This window comes from Mobula hypostoma, chromosome 9 (genome assembly GCF_963921235.1).
Source record: "Mobula hypostoma chromosome 9, sMobHyp1.1, whole genome shotgun sequence".
In the NCBI taxonomy this organism is placed as follows: Eukaryota; Metazoa; Chordata; class Chondrichthyes; order Myliobatiformes; family Myliobatidae; genus Mobula; species Mobula hypostoma.
The window spans coordinates 112,907,935-112,927,849 of record NC_086105.1 but is presented as its reverse complement, the minus strand read 5'-3'; the positions used below and the strand labels follow the sequence as shown (position 1 = coordinate 112,927,849).

The 19,915-nt window shown below is 43.9% G+C and overlaps 1 protein-coding gene across 4 annotated transcripts in view; it reads right to left on the bottom strand.

The window, feature by feature from the left end:
* Positions 1-19,915, bottom strand: part of smurf1 (SMAD specific E3 ubiquitin protein ligase 1) — a 147,280-nt gene that overhangs the window by 50,826 nt on the left and 76,539 nt on the right. For all 4 annotated transcript variants that reach the window (XM_063058935.1, XM_063058937.1, XM_063058938.1 and 1 more), the window contains exons 3-4: positions 9,819-9,927; positions 5,287-5,420 (exon numbers count right to left, since the gene is read on the bottom strand). In XM_063058935.1, coding sequence (XP_062915005.1) covers positions 5,287-5,420; positions 9,819-9,927 — 243 coding nt within the window. The remainder of the gene's footprint in view (positions 1-5,286; positions 5,421-9,818; positions 9,928-19,915) is intronic.

The following is a 19,915-nucleotide window of genomic DNA, read 5'->3' as shown; positions in this document are numbered from 1 at the left end:
TATGTTTTTCTTCACTGAGAGGTGAATCCTGAGGTGTGAGACATTGTCCACAGGATAAAGAATTTCTAGATTTTCCTCATGAAACTTTATTTTCAAAAGGCAATGTTATACAGTGAGGACATACCAGTAAAGGACCTCTGTCTGTGAAAGTGTAAAGCTCAATCTGCTGCATCCTTCTATGAAGGAGTCGATGATGACTTGGAGCTTGACTACTGAATAAGTGTAAAATGAAGCACAGTCTGATTGCTGCTTCATGATTTCTGAAGTTCGATTGACTTTGCTCCTGGACTGAGGGTGACGAAGATTGAAACAGTTTGTAATGAGTCAGCATGCTCCGGAACCACCTTTGCTATCACGGAAAGCATCAGGACTGGATGGTATCCCTGGCTATGTCCTTAGATCCTGTGCAGATCAGCTGGCAAGAATATTTTCAGACATTTTTTTTACTCTCACCACTTCCATCTGTAGTTCGCACCTGTTTTATGAAAAACACTATCATCCTGATATCCAAGAAAAACAAGATTACGTGCCTAAACAACCAACCCCAATAGATCTGACATACATTATAATAAAATGCTTCAAGAGGTTGGTCATAGAATACGTTAACCTGGGAGACATCTCCCTCTGCAGGGGATCCTTGAACTTCCTGACCAACAGACTACCATCAGCAAGGACAGGCAGCAATTCCTCTGCCACAATCATTCTAAGCACTAGTACACTACAAGGTTGCATCTACAGCCGTCTGCTCTAATCCTTGTACACTAATAATTGCTTTAACTGTATCGGCAAGTTTGCAAATGACACCATAGTGGGGTCTATCTCAAATAATAATGATTTGGAGTACAAAGAGATAGAGAGCTTAGTAACATGGTGTCAAGACAACAACCTTTCCCTCAATGTCAGCCAAACAAAAGAACTGGTCATTGAATTCAGAAAGAAGTGCACATGTTCCTGTCTACCTCAACACTGTTGAGGTTAAGAGAGTTGACAGCTTCAGGTTCTTCAGAGTGAACATCACCATTAGCCAGTCCCTGTTCAACCATGTAGGCGTCATGGCCGAGAAAGCTCACCAATGCTTCTATTTACTCAGGAGTCTAAAAAAAATTTTGGCATGTACCAATCGACCCTGACCAATTTTTACTGATGCACCACATAAACTCTCCTACCTGGATTTTTAATAACTTGGTATGACAGCTGCTCTGTATGTGACCAAAAGAAACTGCAAAGTTGGGAGCACAGCTCAGCAAACTTGGAATCCAACCTCCCCTCTATGGACTTGTCTATACTTCTCACTGCCTCAATAAAGCAGCCAGCATAATCAAAGATCCCACCCACCCCAGACATTCTCTCTTTTTGCCTCTCAAAATCCTGAAACCCAGGCTCAAGAGCAGCTTCTATCCCACTGCTATCAGACTCTTAAATGGACCTCTGGTACAATAAGATGGACTCCTTGCCTCATAATCTACCCTGTTATTATGTTGCACCTTATTGTTTACCTGCACTGCACTTTCTCTGTGGCTTCTATGCTTTATTCTGCATTGTTATCTGATCTGAATGAACAGTATGCAAGAAAAGCTTTTCACTGTATCTCAGAACAAGTGACAATAATAAACTAATTCCAGCTCCAAAAATTCCAATTCCAAATGTTGAAGATTATCCTGGAAATTCTGTCCGTTAGTTCCACTGCAGTGAAATATCTTTTAGGGGGATAATAAATCTTGCTTGGCATGAGTTTGTACGGAAATTGAATACATTATGGGCCCATTGTTTAGGTTCCTAGCTTGTATGCAATTGTGATGCACATTTAAATTGGAGATGAGTTTCTGTGTGGCGCCAAGTTGGAGGGGAATGCTCCACAATCCTTTCTGAATGACAGAATCAAGGGGTTCATTGAAGTCACAAAAGGCCTTCGTTAGTGGTCAGTTCTGCTGTCTGCATTTCTCCTGGAGCTGTTGTATGTTGAAAATTATATCTGTTGCTTTCTGGATGGATGCAATCCAGGGAGCAGCACTCTAGCTCTTAGGACGAGATGGTTGAGGGAGGACCATGATGATAATTTTTGATGTGACAGTCAACAAAAGGACTTTTCCACTGTATTAATACTACAATGGATTTGCTGTTTAACCCAGAAGTCCAAATATATCTTTCAGGCAAAAGCATGAAGCAACAAAAGTGGTCTTGCCAATGTAACGCATACAACATGCTGGAGGAACTCAGCAGGTCAGGCAGCATCTATGGAAAGGATAACACAAAATAATCTGCAGATGCTGTTGTCAAAGGAACACTCACAGTGCGCTGGAGGAACTCAGCAGGTCAGTCAGCATCAGTTGAAAAGATTAGTCGACGTTTCAGGCCAAAACCCTTCGTCAGAACTGAAGGAAGAACTTTGGGGAGGGTTTGAAGAATGCTGGTAGTTGAAAAAAACAGTAATTTTAAAGACAAAGGGGAGGGGGGAGGGGAAGCAGGGAGGTGATTGGCAGGAGAACAATGCGCAGTAGTAGAAGGAGGCGGAACTATGAGGGAGGTGATGTGAAATAGGGATAGAGGAAGGGAGGGGGAGGGAATTACCGGAAGCTGGAGAATTCTATGTTCATATGAAGGGGCTGGAGACTACCTAGACGGTATTTGAGGTGTTGCTCCTCCAACCTGAGTTTAGCCTCATCATGGCAGTAGAGGAGGCCATGTATGGATATATCTGAATGGGAGTGGGAAGCAGAGTTGAAGTGGGTGGCTACCGGGAGATCCTGTCTATTGTGACGGACGGAGTGGAGGTGCTCGACAAAGCAGTCCCCCAATCTGCGTCGGGTTTCACCGATGTAGAGGAGGCCCCACCGGTTGCAATAGATGACCCCAACAGATTCGCAAGTGCAGTGTTGCCTCATCTGGAAGGACTGTTTGGGGCCCTGAATGGTGGCAAGAGAGGAGGTGTAGGGACAGGTGTAGCACTTACGCTTACAGGGACATAATGCGCTGGAGGAACTCAGCAGGTCAGTCAGCATGACATACATTGATACATTGATACCTTCGATACATTGACGACTACATTGGTGCTGCTTCCTGCACCCATGCTGAGCTCGTCAATTTCATCAACTTTACTGCAAACTTCCACCCAGCCCTCAAATTCACTTGGTCTAACTCTGACACTTCTCTCCCCTTTCTCGATGTCTTGGTCTCCATCTCTGGAGACAGACTGTCCACTGACATTTTCTACAAGCCCACTGACTCTCATAACTACCTCGACTATACCTCCTCCCACCCCGCCACATGCAAAAATGCCATTTCCTATTCCCAGTTCCTCCATCTCCGCCACCTCTGCTCCCATGATGAGGCTTTCCGTTCCAGGACATCTCAAATGTCCTCTTTCTTTAAGGATCGTGGTTTCCCTTCTACGGTGATCAATGATGCCCTCACCCACATCTCCTCCATTTCCCGCACTTCAGCCCTCACTCCATCCTCCTGCCACCACAACAGGGACAGAGTTCCCCTCGTCCTCACCTACCACCCCACCAGCCTCCGGATCCAGCACATTATCCTCCGCAACTTCCGCCACCTTCAACAGGACCCCACCACTAAGCACATCTTTCCTTCTCCACCCCTCTCTGCTTTCCTCAGGGATCGATCCCTCCGCGACTCACTTAACCGCACTTCCATCCCCACGGATCTCCCACCCGGCACTTATCCCTGTAAGCGTAAGTGCCACACCTGTCCCTACACCTCCTCTCTTGCTACCATTCAGGGCCCCAAACAGTCCTTCCAGGTTAGGCAACACTGCACTTGCGAATCTGTTGGGGTCATCTATTGCATCCGGTGCTCCCGGTGCGGCCTCCTCTACATCGGTGAAACCCAATGCAGATTGGGGGACCGCTTCGTTGAGCACCTCCACTCCGTCTGCCACAACAGACAGGATCTCCCGGTAGCCACCCACTTCAACTCTGCTTCCCATTCCCATTCAGGTATGTCCATACATGGCCTCCTCTACTGCCATGATGAAGCTAAACTCAGGTTGGAGGAGCAACACCTCATATACTGTCTAGGTAGTCTCCAGCCCCTTGGTATGAACATAGAATTCTCCAACTTCCGGTAATTCCCTCCCCCCTCCCTATTTCACATCACCTCCCTCATAGTTCCGCCTCCTTCTAATACTGTGCATTGTTCTCCTGCCAATCACCTCCCTGCTTCCCCTCCCCCACCCCTTTGTCTTTCAAATTACTGTTTTTTTCAACTACCAACATTCTTCAAACCCTCCCCAAAGTTCTTCCTTCAGTCCTGACAAAGGGTTTCGGCCCAAAACGTCGACTAATCTTTTCAACTGATGCTGACTGACCCACTGAGTTCCTCCAGCGCATTGTGAGTGTATCTACTGAAAGGAACAAACAGTTGTTATTTCAGGTTGAGACCCTTCATCAGGACTGTGTTTATATGGTCTTGTCAATGGCACCCATACCCCAAAAACCAATACCTTGTCTTAAGTTTTAAAAAGCTGTTAAAATTTTACTTCAGAATGTTAAGCATGTAATTGAGGGTGACACTTCAGTGCAATTTGCAAGTACACATGTTGTAAACATCATCTATTAGGTAATAATGGTTTTGAGGTAGATGGAAAATTTTTCCTGGAATATTTTGAAGGAGAAATGGTGTTCTAATTCCTTTCCATTGTTTAACTCTTAAACAACACCACAAAAAAATTATTAACATTACTGTTTAACAGTGTTAGCTGTTGACAGATTTGTTGCCATTTTTCTCCACATCACAATAGTGATTAGCCTTTAAAAATTGCTTGGGACTGTCTGAACACAATGTTCTGAACGCAGTATATAAACTTCTCTTTCTCTCCCAAAGGAATTTCATCGCAACATGAATCACAATCACAAAACTGGCAGGAAGAGTAAACAAGCATTCCAATGAAATTTTTTGAATACTGATAAAAATTGGTGAGGAGATGCACCCTCTTCTCCATTGGAATATTTTGCAATCACGAAGTCCCTAAACTAACCCAGGATACAATGATATTTTTTGTCACAAGTATCTGATTACTCTGCATGCTGCAAAATTTTGAAAAGTGAATAGAAAGTTGCTGTCAGCACACAGCTTATTTTGGCATGGCAAATAATGACATTTTGTGCTAGCAACTACATATTCTTCAGTGAAATATGAATCAAATGATGAGGGTATACCAAGACAATCAAAGATTTATCCACTGTAGTAGCTTTCGTCCACCATCACAACTGAATAACAATTTTTCCTTAAATATCTGCTTAAAAATAAATCAAGAAATAGACTACATACAGCCAGTATCCTTTAATCTACTGATGGCATTTGATAGCAGCCGAACACAACCCAGGAAGCCAGCTCCCTGTTTTTTATGTATTTTCTTGTGATTCCATATGCTTATCGTAATTGAGTCTGCTTTTCCAATGTACCTGAAAGATAAGAAGTTATCAGTATTAAAACAAAATAGCACCACAGACACAGATACAAGAACCAAATCTCCATTTGTATAACTGACTAACATTTTACATTTTCTCTGTTGCTGTGGAAGCAGCTGACACTAATTTGGTAATAGGACAGGGATAGAGATAAAATATATGAACTAAGGGGTAAAAATAAACAGCCACAAAGTCATACAGCATGGCAACAGGCCTTTCAGCCCAACTTCCAACTATTTCTAGTAGCTCATTCCAAATACACGACACCTTTTGCGTCAAGAGGCTGCCCCTGATATCCTTTTTAAATGTTTTGCCTGTGATTTTAATAGGCGTGCCTTAGTCTTTCTGAAGAACAAAAGATCAGATTAGGGAAATGCCAAACAGACCAAACTGGACTGGAGTACAAGAAAAAACACACAAGTAGCAGAAACTCAAGCTTGCACTGCTACTCAATACGAGGGGTGATTGAGAAGTCCGTGGACTAAGGTAGAAGGAGACATTCAATATGTGGGTTTATTGATAAGTTCATGGCCTAAGGTAGAAGGAGATGAGTTATTAACTTCAAACTTTCTGCATCATCACTCAAAGAGTTCAACTGGACATGCATGTAACGAGAGCATCTTGGACCTCCAGGTGGTCCACAGCAGGGGTGATTGCTAAGTTCATGGTCTAAGGTAGAACAAGATGAGTTATACAGCTCTTCTTACATGCACGTGCAGTTCAACTCTTTGAGATGAACTTTGTGATGTGGGAAAACTATCTTTAGAAATCTGTTATGTCAAGTCCACTCAGAATCTGCTATGCCTTGATGAGATCACTTCTTCATAAATCCAGTAAGATTACTCAAGACTCAATCTCTCTTCATGCAAAAACCTTCTCGTTGCAAAATCAATTTTGTGAATTAAATTTCAGAACCTCCAAAGGAAGTATGTTCTTAAACTAAGGGAATCAAAATACTACATGTTATTCCAAACATGGTCTTGCCAACGACTCCAGTAAGACTTTGTTCCTTTGATACTTTAAATTCCTTGCAGTAAAAGCCAAGACAACATCTGTCTTATTTGTCATTTATACATGCTTATTTTCCCACAAAACAAAACCCTAAAATTTCTTAGTAACCAAGTGATTCACTTTATTAGTAAGAATGAATGGCATAAAGCCCTCATAGCTGCAAGAAAAAAGGAATGCAGAGTGTAAGAGCACACATTTAAGGCAAAATTTGCAGATGATATGAAAATAGGTGGAGGGATAGTTAGTGCTGAGGAAGCAATGCGATTGCAGCAGGACTTAGACAAATTGGAAGAATGGGTATAAAAATGGTAGATGGAATACAATGTTGGGAAATGTATGACAATGGATTTTGGTAAAAGGAACAATAATACAGATAATTATCTAAATGGGGAGAAAGTTCAAGCATCAGAGGTGCAAAGGGACATAGAAGTCCTCGTGCAAGACTCCCAGAAGATTAATTTACAGGTTGAGTCTGTGGTAAAGAAGGCAAATGCAATGTTGGGATTCTATTTCAAGGAGAATAGAATATAAAAGCAAGAAGATAATGCTGATTCTTTATAAGATATTTGTCAGGCCGCACTTGGAGTACTGTCAGCCATTCTGGGGCCCCATCACTCAAAACGGATGTGTTGTCATTGGATAAAGTCCAGAAGAGGTTCACGAGGATGATTCCAGGAATGAAGGGGTTAACATATGAGGAGCAATTGGCAATTTTGCGCCTGTACTCACTGGAATTTAGAAGAATGTAGGGTGGGGAGGGGGGAATTGAAACCTACTGAATATTGAAAGGACTAGATGAAGTGGATGTGGAGAGGGCATTTCCTATGGTGGAGGTATCCAGAACGAGACAGCACAGCCCCAAAATTGAGCAGCGATCTTTCAGAACAGAGGTAAGGAGGGATTTTCTTAGCTAGAGAGTAGTGAATGTGTGGAATCTGAATGGAAGAAGATGAATCTCAGGGAGAAGGCACCTAATCTATCACTCAGGGATCCATAAAGCAATTATATTGTGTACTTTGGAAAATATTCCATTAAAATTAAAGATAGTCAAAATATGAATAGAAAATATATTGACTACACATAACCTACATCTTCATCCCTACATCAAGGTCTGTCATTGTCCAAATATATTAATACTATCGTCACTGTATTTTATTGTGCAAATCATTATTTTACATGGATGAAGAAGAATTACTTCTAATTCAAATGTGCATTCTTTTTTATTTCTGTATGTAACCTGAAATATTTGTTATAATATTGTCACTGAATTGCCTACTGCAACAAGTATCTTGAACTCATTCCTGATTGATACATTCAATACAGACTAATGCCTGTGGAACCTTTGGTGACAAGTTCCAAACTATACATACCCCGTTTCTCTCCAACAGTCGCCTGCATAAATGCCATTAGATTTAGATTCAATTTTATTGTCATTGTGCCAATTACAGATACAAAGCCAATGAAATGCAGTTAGCATCTGACCAGAAATGCAAAGAATAGTGTTATTTACAAAATAACTGCGAATAAAAAGTAAGTGCTACAGCACACAAATATAAAAGTACTGAGACAGTACAATATGGGTGCAATACTACTTAGTGCTGTGATGTGAGGTTCAGCAGGGTCACAGCCTCAGGGAAGAAGCTCTTCCTGTGCCTGCTGGTGCAGGAGCGAAGGCTCCTGTATCGCCTACCAGATGTGAGGAGAGTAAAAAGTTCATGGTTAGGGTGAGATGCATCCTTGATAATACTTTTCGCCCTGCCCAGGCAGCGTTTATGGTAGATGTTCTCAATGGTGGGCAGTTGGGTGCTGATAATCTGCTGGGCCGTTTTCACCACACGCTGGAGTGCTTTGCGGTCCAATATGGGACAATTGCCATACCACACTGAGATGCAGTTGGTGAGTATGCTCTCAATGGTGCAGCGGTAAAAGTCCATCAGTATCCTGGGACAGAGGTGAGCTTTCTTGATGCTCTGCAGGAAATAAAGGCACTGTTGCGCTTTTTTGACCAGGATGTAGGAGTTCCGGGACGAAGTGAGATCCTCGGAAACGTGGACACCAAGGAATTTACAGATTGATACACGCTCCACTCCAGCTCCATTGATGTAGATGAGGACGTGAGTGTGGCTCCTAGCATGCCTGAAGTCCACAATGATCCCCTTGGTCTTCTGAGTGTTAAGGGCCAGGTTGTTGTCGGCACACCACGTGGCCAGGTGCTGGACCTCGTCCCTGTAGACTGTCTCGTCATCCCCTCTGATCAGGCCAACCACCGTGGTGTCATCTGCGAACTTGATTATGGAGTTAGAACCATGTACAGGAATGCAGTCACAGGTGAAAAGGGAGTACAGAAGAAGGCTCAGCACACAGCCTTGAGGCACGCCGGTGTTCAAGGTAACAGTGGAGGAGGAGAGGTTGTCTAACTTAACTGATTGGGGTCTGTTAGTCAGAAAGTCCAAGGTCCAATTGCAGAGGGATGAGCTGATACCAAGCTGGCGAAGTCTGGCAATCAGCAAACTAAAGTCAATGAACAGCATTCTGACGTAAGAGTTGGGGCTGTCCAGGTGGGTCAGGGCAGAGTGAAGTGCCATGGAGATGGCATCCTCTGTTGACCTGTTGGTGCGATAGGCAAATTGATGGGGGTCCAGGGTAGTGGGCAGACGGGATTTTCAGAGAACCAGTCTCTCAAAGCACTTTACAATGATGGGGGTGAGTGCAACTGGGCAGAAGTTATTCAGGCCTGTGGCAGTGGAATGCTTCGGCACTGGCACAATGGTGGCAATCTTGAAGATGGTGGGAGAGAGCTCATCCTCATCCACAATACTCTGAAGTATACTGGCAGTTAACTAAGCCACATCTTCTGGGTTGTCGGCTCTCAAGAATTTCAAATAATTACTATTGATGAAAGTTTCTGAATGAGAAATACCTAAAATAAATACCTAATACCTAAAAAGATTAAACATAAGAACAGAAACGGAATCATCTAAGAACATTAAACTGAACAAAAAGGTATAAATGACTGAACCTAATAGCTTTGGCTCCTCACAACATTTCCTATCATGAAGACATAATTTGGACATGTTTTCAGGCAGTTTTCCTGATGCAAATACTGGGAGAATGTCACAACTTCAAGCTTCTTGTGTGGACTCCAACGTCTGAATGTAATTAATTAAAGTATTACAAATAGGTGCCAGAACATTCAGGACTTCCAAGTTCAATGCATATTTGCAGAAGTCCCAAATGCGCAGATACAAATCACTATTTCTTGTACATTGTCGACCTACAGAATTAAATATCACTAATTCAGAAGCCCTTTAAGGGATAACAAATTAGCATCAAATAATACAATGTACCTCAAAATGGTAGCTCATATTCAACTATACTCACAAGTCATAGTGTTGGTTCCATTTTGGATCAAGCGTGTTTTTCACTGTATCTGTTGAGTGACATTGCCCGGAGCCATCCACAATAATTTTGGCAAAGGGGTCAGGTAATCCTGTACAAGGCAAATATACTAAAAATAAACTATAACATAAATATTTTTCCATTTCAGATTTTAAAATTGATTAAACATTTTAAGAAACTAAAAACTTAACTTCTGACAAAAATCCATGAAAGATGAATCCTACATTGACAGAAAATACATAGAATTTAAACTTACAGATCAATAACTCGAATAAGAAAATTTAAGTTCCATCTCTTATAGACTTACTGGGTAATCTAAAAGAGCTGCTTCAAATGTCTAAAGGTTTTGAAAGTGTGTACAGGGAGAATACTTTCTTGTTTAGGATGTACATAATTGTAGGCCATAATATACATAATTTGGCAAGAAATCCATAAGGGAATTCAGAAGAAATTTCATCTACCTAAGTAGTAGCAGGACAGAATATCTCTTCTAAAGTGGTTGAAGCTAACAGTTAAGATGCATTAGAGTGAAAGCTAGAGAAGCACATGTGATAGAAGGGAATAATGCTAATAGATTTTGATGAGGAAACAAAGGAAGATGCATAAATGGACCATGACTATATTCTACTACCATCTGCCCAACGTTATCATACACTGGAGCTAATGCTTCACTGCAATCTTTTATGTGCACTCTGCTCCAAGAATGCATTAATTTCACTTTGGATTCTTCTTAAATAGTTCTTAACTGCCAACGATGACTTGCTTTCAGATCACTTTCATCAGGTCTGAAATGGTTGAGAAGCCCTAAAGGGAATTAAAGACTCTGGGCCAATGGTGCATGATAAAGCAGGTGAGTGGATTGCATGGGGCTTATCCTGTTCTTTTTGCTGTTTAACTGTGGTGACAATCTGCAGCTCTTTAATATAGCTGTAGAATTTTGAACTTTTGCAATGTTATTATTATCCAGAGGACGTTTGACAATTCTTAAGACTACAAGACATAGAAGTAGAATTAGGCCATTTGGCCCATCGAATCTACTCCACCATTTCATCATGGTTGATCATTTCCCTCTCAACTTCATTCTCCTGCCTTCTCCCCATAACTGTTTACATTCTGACTGATCAAAAACCTATTAACCTGTGCCTTAAATGCACCCAGTGACCTGGCCTCCACAACTGCCTGTGGCAAAGAATTCTACAGATTCACCACCCTCCTGCTAAAGAAATTTCTCTAAATGGACATCCCTTTAATTCTGAGGCTATGGCCTCTGAATCTGGACTCCCCCATCAAAGAAAACATCCTCTGCATACCCACTCTATCTAGTCCTTTCAACATTCACTAGGTTTTATTTTATTGAGACCCCCCCCTCCCAATTTTTCTAAATTCCAGCAAGTACAGGCCTTCAATCGCTGCTCATATGATAACCCTTTCAATCATTGAATCATTCTTGTGAACCTCCGTTGAACCTTCTCCAATGTCTTCAATGTCAGCATATCCCTTCTTAAATAAGGGGCCCAAACTGCTCACAATACTCCAAGTGAGGCCTCAGCAATGCCTTATGCAGCCTCAGCATTACATTCTTTTATATTCTAGTCCTCTTGAAATGAACGCTAACATTGCAGTCACCTTCCTCACCACCGATTCAATGCGCAAATTAAACATTAGGGAATCCTGCACAAAGCCTCCCAAATCCCTTTGCACCTTGGATTTTTTTTTTAATTTTTTGCCCAATTAGAAAATAGTCTATGGCTTTTATTCCTTCTAGCAAAGTGTAAAAACTAAACATTTTGCAACACTGTACTGTATTCCATCCCCCACCTCTTTTCCCATTCTCCTAATCTGTCTAAGTCCTTTTGAAGTCTCTCTCCTTCCTCAGCACTTAAGCTCCACCTAGACCCTCCACCTATCTTCATATCATCCACAAACTTGGCCACAAAACCATCAAATTCATCATCCAAATCGCCGACATACAATGTAAAAAGAGGCAGTCCCAACACAGACCCCGTGTGGAACACCACTAGTTACCAGCAGCCAATCCAAAAAGGACCCCTTTACTCCCACTCTTTGCCTCCTGCCAATCCGTCAATGCTCTATCCATGCTAGTATCTTTCCTGTAATACCCTGGGCTCTTGTCTTGTTTAGCAGCCCCATGTGTGGCACCTTGTCAAATGACTTCTGAAATTCCAAGTACACAACGCCCACCGATTATCCTTTGTCTATCCTGCTTGTTATTGCTTCAAAGAATTCCAACAGATTTGTCAGGCAAGACTTTCCCTTAAGAAAACCATGCTGACTTTGGCCTATTTTGTTATATGCCTCCAAGTACCCCAAAACCACGTCCTTAACAATCGACTCCAATATCTTCCCAACCACTGAGGTCAGGCTAAATGGCCTATACCGATCGTGAAGTGTGGTGTGACATTTGCAATTTTCCCATCCTCTGGAACCATGCCAGAATCTATTGATTCTTAAAAGATCATTACTAATGCCTCCACAATCAATTCAGCTACCTCTTTTAGAACCCTGGAGTGTAGTCCATCAAGTCCAGGTGACTTATCTACCTTCAGACCTTTCAGTTTCCCAAGCACCATCCCCCTAGTAATATCAACTGCACTCATTTCTGACCTTTGTCACTTCTGAACTTCCAGCATACTATTAGCGTCTTCCACGGTAAAGAAAAGTACTCATTCAGTTCATCCCCCATTTCCTTGTCCCCTGTTACTATCTCTCCAGCGTCATTTTCTAGCAGTCCAATAGCAACTCTTGTCTCTCTTTTACTTCTTATATATCTGCAAAATCTTTTGGTATCATTTTGTGTATTAGTGGCCAGCTTACCTTCATATTTCATCTTTTTACACTTTATGGCTTTTTAACTGCCTTCTTAAAAATATCCCAATCCTCTAACTTCCCACTAATTTTTGCTCTATTATATGCTTTCTCTTTTGCTTTTATGTTGGCTTAACTTCCCTTGAATATTTCCTCTTCTTTGGGATGTATCAATCCTGCACCTTCCAAATTGCTCCCAGAAAGTCGAAGCAAGCAGCTGAGAAGGAGTGAAGAAATCGGGCAGAAAAAATCGTTTTTTTTTAAACACGGCTCGGGGAGAAGGGTCTGCACTGCGCAGGCGCGTGACATAGCGCGCCAAGGTTTAAAAAGAAAAATTTTCAACAGTTCTTATTTCAGTCGAAGCAAGCAGCTGAGAAGGAGTGAAGAAATCGGGTAGAAAAAGTCGTTTTTTTTTAAACACTGCTCGGGGAGAAGGGTCTGCACTGCGCAGGCGCGTGACGTAGCATGCAAAGGTTTAAAAAGCAGACCACCATATACAGCGGCCATCGTCGGAGTGGTCTGAGTCAGAGTGGGACGGCTTTGGCTCAAACAGGCTTCGGCGAGAACAGGCAGAGGCCAGGGTAGGTTCCGGTAAGTTTTTTGTTCAGATTGTTTAGTGCAGTGAGAATGCCAGGCAGGATGTTGGAATGCTCCTCTTGCGGGATGTGGGAAGTCAGGGAGCCCTCCGGTGTCCCTGACAACGACACCTGCAAGTGCATCCAGCTGCAGCTCCTGACAAACCGCGTTAGGGAACTGGAGCAGGAGCTGGATGACCTGCGGAACATTCGGGAGAATGAGGAGATTATAGATCGTAGCTACAGGGAGGTAGTTACGCCAAAGGAGCAGAGGACAGAAAATTGGGTCACTGTCGGGCGAGGGAAGAGGAAAGGGCAGGCAGAGCAGGGTTCCCCTGTGGCCATTCCTCTCAACAACAAGTATACCGCATTGGATACTGTTGGAGGGGATGACTTACCTGGAACTAGCTGCAGTAGCCGGATCTCTGGCACTGAGTCTGGCTCTGCAGTGCAGAAGGGAGGGGGGAAAAGAGGAGAGCGGTAGTGATAGGGGACTCGATAGTTAGAGGTGCAGATAGAAGGTTCTGTGGTCGTGACAGGGAATCCAGGATGGTTTGTTGCCTCCCAGGTGCCAGGGTCAAGGATGTCTCTGATCGATTGCATGACATTCTGAAGTGGGAGGGTGACCAGCCAGATGTCGTGGTGCACATCGGTACCAATGACATAGCAAGGAAGAGTGAAGAGGTCCTGGACATCGAGTATAGAGAGCTTGGTAGGAAGTTGAAAAGCAGGACCTCAAGGGTGGTAATCTCAGGATTGCTACCTGTACTAGGTGCCAGTGAGGGTAGGAATAGGATGCTCTGGAGGAGGAACAAGTGGCTGAGGAACTGGTGTAGGGGGCAGGGTTTCAGATTTCAGGATCATTGGGACCTCTTCTGGGGCAGGTGGGACCTGTACAAGAGAGACAGGTTACACTTGAACCACAGGGGGACCAATATCCTTTCAGGGAGGTTTGTTAGTGCTATTGGGGAGGCTTTAAACTAGATTTGCAGGGGAATGGGAACCAGAGTGCCAGAGCTGACAGTGTGACTGGGGTGAAAATAAATGATGTTGAAAGTTTAAGCAAATCCGCTGATAGAAAGGTTGTGAGTGGTGGTAAAAATCTTCTGAGGTGTATATATTTCAATGCTAGGAGTATTGCGGGGAAGGCGGATGAGTTGAGGGCGTGGATTGACACGTGGAATTATGATGTTGTAGCAATTAGTGAAACTTGGCTACAGGAGGGGCAGGACTGGCAGCTTAATATTCCAGGGTTCCGCTGTTTCAGATGTGATCGAGGTAGAGGAATGAAAGGTGGGGGAGTGGCATTGCTTGTTAGGGAAAATATTACAGCAGTGCTCAGGCAGGACAGATTAGCGGGCTTGTCTACTGAGTCCTTATGGGTGGAGCTGAGAAACAGGAAAGGTATGGCCACATTAGCGGGATTGTAATACAGACCACCCAATAGTCAACGAGACTTGGAAGAGCAAATCTGCAGAGAGATAGCAGGCAACTGCAGGAAACATAAAGTTGTGGTGGTAGGGGATTTTAATTTTCCATACATTGATTGGGACTCCCATACTGTTAGGGGTCTAGATGGTTTAGAGTTTGTAAAATGTGTTCAGGAAAGTTTTCTAAATCAATATATAGAGGGACCAACTAGAGGGGATGCAATATTGGATCTCCTGTTAGGTAACGAATTAGGGCAAGTGACAGAAGTCTGTGTAGGGGAGCACTTTGGTTCCAGTGATCATAACACCATTAGTTTCAATTTGATCATGGACAAGGATAGATCTGGTCCTAGGGTTGAGGTTCTGAACTGGAAGAAGGCCAAATTTGAAGAAATGAGAAAGGATCTAAAAAGCGTGGATTGGGACAGGTTGTTCTCTGGCAAAGATGTGATTGGTAGGTGGGAAGCCTTCAAAGGGGAAATTTTGAGAGTGCAGAGTTTGTATGTTCCTGTCAGGATTAAAGGCAAATTGAATAGGAATAAGGAACCTTGGTTTTCAAGGGATATTGCAACTCTGATAAAGAAGAAGAGGGAGTTGTATGAAATATATAGGAAACAGGGGGTAAATCAGGTGCTTGAGGAGTATAAGAAGTGCAAGAAATCAGGAGGGCTAAAAGAAGACATGAGGTTGCCTTGGCAGTCAAAGTGAAGGATAATCCAAAGAGCTTTTACAAGTATATTAAGAGCAAAAGGAGTGTAAGGGATAAAATTGGTCCTCTTGAAGATCAGAGTGGTCGGCTTTGTGCAGAACCAAAGGAAATGGGGGAGATCTTAAATCGGTTTTTTGCGTCTGTATTCACTAAGGAAGCTGGCATGAAATCTATGGAATTGAAGGAATCAAGTAGTGAGACCATGGAAACTGTACAGATTGAAAAGGAGGAGGTGCTTGCTGTCTTGAGGAAAATTAAAGTGGATAAATCCCCGGGACCTGACAGAGTGTTCCCTCGGACCTTGAAGGAGACTAGTGTTGAAATTGCGGGGGCCCTGGCAGAAATATTTAAAATTTCGCTGTCTACGGGTGAAGTGCCGGAGGATTGGAGAGTGGCTCATGTTGTTCCGTTGTTTAAAAAAGGATCGAAAAGTAATCCGGGAAATTATAGGCCGGTGAGTTTAACGTCAGTAGTAGGTAAGTTATTGGAGGGAGTACTAAGAGACAGAATCTACAAGCATTTGGATAGACAGGGGCTTATTAGGGAGAGTCAACATGGCTTTGTGCGTGGTAGGTCATGTTTGACCAATCTGTTGGGAGTTTTTCGAGGAGGTTACCAGGAAAGTGGATGAAGGGAAGGCAGTGGATATTGTCTAGGTGGACTTCAGTAAGGCCTTTGACAAGGTCCCGCATGGGAGGTTAGTTAGGAAAATTCAGTCGCTAGGTATACATGGAGAGGTGGTAAATTGGATTAGACATTGGCTCGATGGAAGAAGCCAGAGAGTGGTGGTAGAGAATTGCTTCTCTGAGTGGAGGCCTGTGACTAGTGGTGTGCCACAGGGATCAGTGCTGGGTCCATTGTTATTTGTCATCTATATCAATGATCTAGATGATAATGTGGTAAATTGGATCAGCAAGTTTGCTGATGATACAAAGATTGGAGGTGTAGTAGACAGTGAGGAAGGTTTTCAGTGACTGCAGAGGGACTTGGACCAGCTGGAAAAATGGGCTGAAAAATGGCAGATGGAGTTTAATACTGACAAGTGTGAGGTATTGCAAGTTGGAAGAACAAACCAAAGTAGAACATACAGCGTTAATGGTAAGGCACTGAGGAGTGCAGTGGAACAGAGGGATCTGGGAATACAGATACAAAATTCCCTAAAAGTGGTGTCACAGGTAGATAGGGTCGTAAAGAGAGCTTTTGATACATCGGCCTTTATTAATCGAAGTATTGAGTATAAGAGCTGGAATGTTATGATGAGGTTGTATAAGGCATTGGTGAGGCCGAATCTGGAGTATTGTGTTCCAGTTTTTGGTCACCAAATTACAGGAAGGATATAAATAAGGTTGAAAGAGTGCAGAGAAGGTTTACAAGGATGTTGCCGGGACTTGAGAAACTCAGTTACAGAGAAAGGTTGAATAAGTTAGGACTTTATTCCCTGGAGCGTAGAAGAATGAGGGGAGATTTGATAGAGGTATATAAAATTATGATGGGTGTAGATAGAGTGAATGCAAGCAGGCTTTTTCCACTGAGGCAAGGGGAGAAAAAAACCAGAGGACATGGGTTAAGGGTGGGGGGGGGGGAAAAGTTTAAAGGAAACATTAGGGGGGACTTCTTCACACAGAGAGTGGTGGGAGTATGGAATGAGCTGCCAGACGAGGTGGTAAATGCGGGTTCTTTTTTAACATTTAAGAATAAATTGGACAGATACATGGATGGGAGGTGTATGGAGGGATATGGTCCGTGTGCAGGTCAGTGGGACTAGGCAGAAAATGGTTCGGCACAGCCAAGAAGGGCCAAAGGGCCTGTTTCTGTGCTGTAGTTTCTATGGTTCTATGGTTAAAGTCCAGTAATTGCTTCACTGCCATCATCCCTGCTAGTGTCCCCTTCCAATCAACTTTGGCCAACTCCTCTCTCATGCCTCTGTGATTCCCTTTACCCCAGTTCAGTACTGATAGATCCAACTTTAGCTTCTCCCTCTCAAACGGCAGGGTGAATTCAATCATATTAAGATTACTGTTTCCTAAAGGTTCCATTACCTTAAGCCCCCTAATCATATCTGGTTCATTACACAACACCAAAATAGAATTGCTGAAAGTGGGCTCAACCACAAGCTGCTCCAAAAAGCTATCTCGGGGGTATTCCACAAATTCTCTCTCTCTTGAGATCCAACTGTCATGGTCCGGTCCGTAAAGTCCGCATTCCAGTTCACAGTCCGGTCCGTCGACCCTTGCTCCAGGTTTTCCTGTCTACCCTGTTTCTGTTCCTGTTGAGCACTAATTGAGGCAGCTGATTCTCGTTGGGGCTGGCTGCATAAATACCTCCAGAGACCAGGGTGTGGCTGCTGGATTGTTCTTGTCCTTACTCCTTGTATCCCTTCCCTTGCTTTCTGTTTCCTCGCCTGAAGCCCTGCCTTGTCTTGCCAGTAACTCTCGCCTCGCCTGTAGTCTTGTCTTGGAACCACCCTGTACCTAGCTCCTTTCCTGTCCTTTGCCTCCCCCGGGTAAGTCAGGCCCTCTTGCCGTTACCCTGTGGTTGGTTCTGTCCCTTCCTGTCCCTTGCCTCCATTGGGTAAGCCAGGCCGTATTGCCGTTACCCTGCGGTTGGTTCTGTCCCTTCCTGTCCCTTGTCTCCGTCGGGTAAGCCAGGCCGGCTTGCCGTTACCCTATGGTTGGTTCTGACCCTTCCTGTCTCTTGCCTTTGTCGGGTGGAGATCTGCGCCCTGCCCAGGAGGAGCTTCAAGACCCCAAGCCTCAAGTCTCTAGCCAAGCCTCGCCTCTGGTCTCCAGCCTTGCCTCACCTCAAGCCTCAAGCCTTGCCTCTCCCCAAGCCTGAAGACTCCAGCCTCGTCCTGCCTGCCAGCCAAGTCACGTCCCTGCCTAGTTCTGGGGTCCGAGCCAGAGGCAAGACCCAGGTTCTGGGTCCTTGTCCAGTCTCTGGCTCGGAGTCCAAGCCCGGGCTCCTAGCTTTCTTGTCCAGTCCTGTTCCGGGTTCCCGGTTTTCATGTCCATGTCCTAGCCCTCACCCTGTATCCTAGTCCTGTCCCTAGTACTTCAGTGTCTGTGTCTTGCACTTGGGCCTGTTCCCAGCCACCACCTTATGACACCAGCATCAAATTGATTTTCTCAATCCATCTGCATATTGAAAACCCTATGATTAACCCCACTGTCTATTTAATATGCTTTTTCAATCTCCTGCTGTGATTTGTAAACCACGTCACGGCTACTGTTCAGAGCCCAGGAAAAGGCTTCCATCAGTGCCTTCTTACCCTTGCAGTTTTTTTAGCTCTACCCATAAGGATTCTGTCTTTTGATCCCATATCAGCTCTTTCCAAGGATTTGACTTCATTTTTTACTAACAGAGGCACCCCAGCCCCTCTACATACCTGCCAGCCCAGCCCTTTTGATAGATTATGTATCCTTCGATATTAAGCTCCCAACTACAATCATCTTCCAGCCATGGCTCTGTGATACTCACAAGATCAAACCTGCAAATCTTTAACTGTGCTACAAGATCATCTACAGTACCTTATTTCACTTATTGTGTGCATTCAAATATAACACCTTCAGTCCTGTATTTGTCACCCTTTTCAATTTTGTCCCTCTTTTACAATGCAACTCATCCAAATGACCACAATTTTGCCCAATCATCAGCTGTCCTTCCTGATAGTCTCACTCTATGCTACATCTGCTTGTAAAGTGACATCCCTATCCTCCGCCCAATCACTCCGTTTCCCATCACCCTGCCAAATTAGTTTAAACCCCTCCCTGAGTTAAAAGAGCTCCAGCAAAACTGCCGGCAAGAATATTGGCTCCCCCCACCCCTCCTTGGGTTCAGGTGTAGTCCATCCCTTTTGTACAGGTCTACTTACCGCAGAAAAGATCCCAATGATTTTCACCTTTCACCTGCATGTTTCTGAGCCATGCATTCGTCTGCCAAATCATCCTATTCTTGCTCTCACTGGCATATGGCACAGGCAGCAATCCAGTGATCGCTACCCTTGAGGTCCTGCTTTTCAGCTTTCTACCTAGCTCTCTAAATTCTCTCTTCGGACTGCCTCTCATTTTCTTCCTATGTCATCGGCACCAATACGTACCAAGACATCTGGCTGCTCCCCCTCCCTTTTTAGAATGTTGTGGATATGATCCGAGATGTCCCCAATTCCGGCACCTGGGAGGCAACATACTACCTAGGTCTCTCTATTGCGTCCACAAACTCTCCAATCTACTCCCCTAATGATGGAACCTCCTACCAGCACTGCATTCCTTCTCTGCCCCCTTCCCTTTTGAGCCACAGCTCCAGACCCAGTGCCAGACACCATGTCGCTGCAGCTAGGCTCTGGTAGGTCGTTTCCACTCCCCCACCCCAACAGTATCCAAAACGGTATACTTGTTATTGAGGGGAACGGCCACAGAGGTACTCAGTACTGGCTGCCTATTTCCCTTCTCTCTCTTGACAGTCACCCATTCAGCAGCCTTGTATAACCGCTCTGTAGCTCCTATCTATCATCACCCCAGTTTCCCTTATGGGCTGAGAATC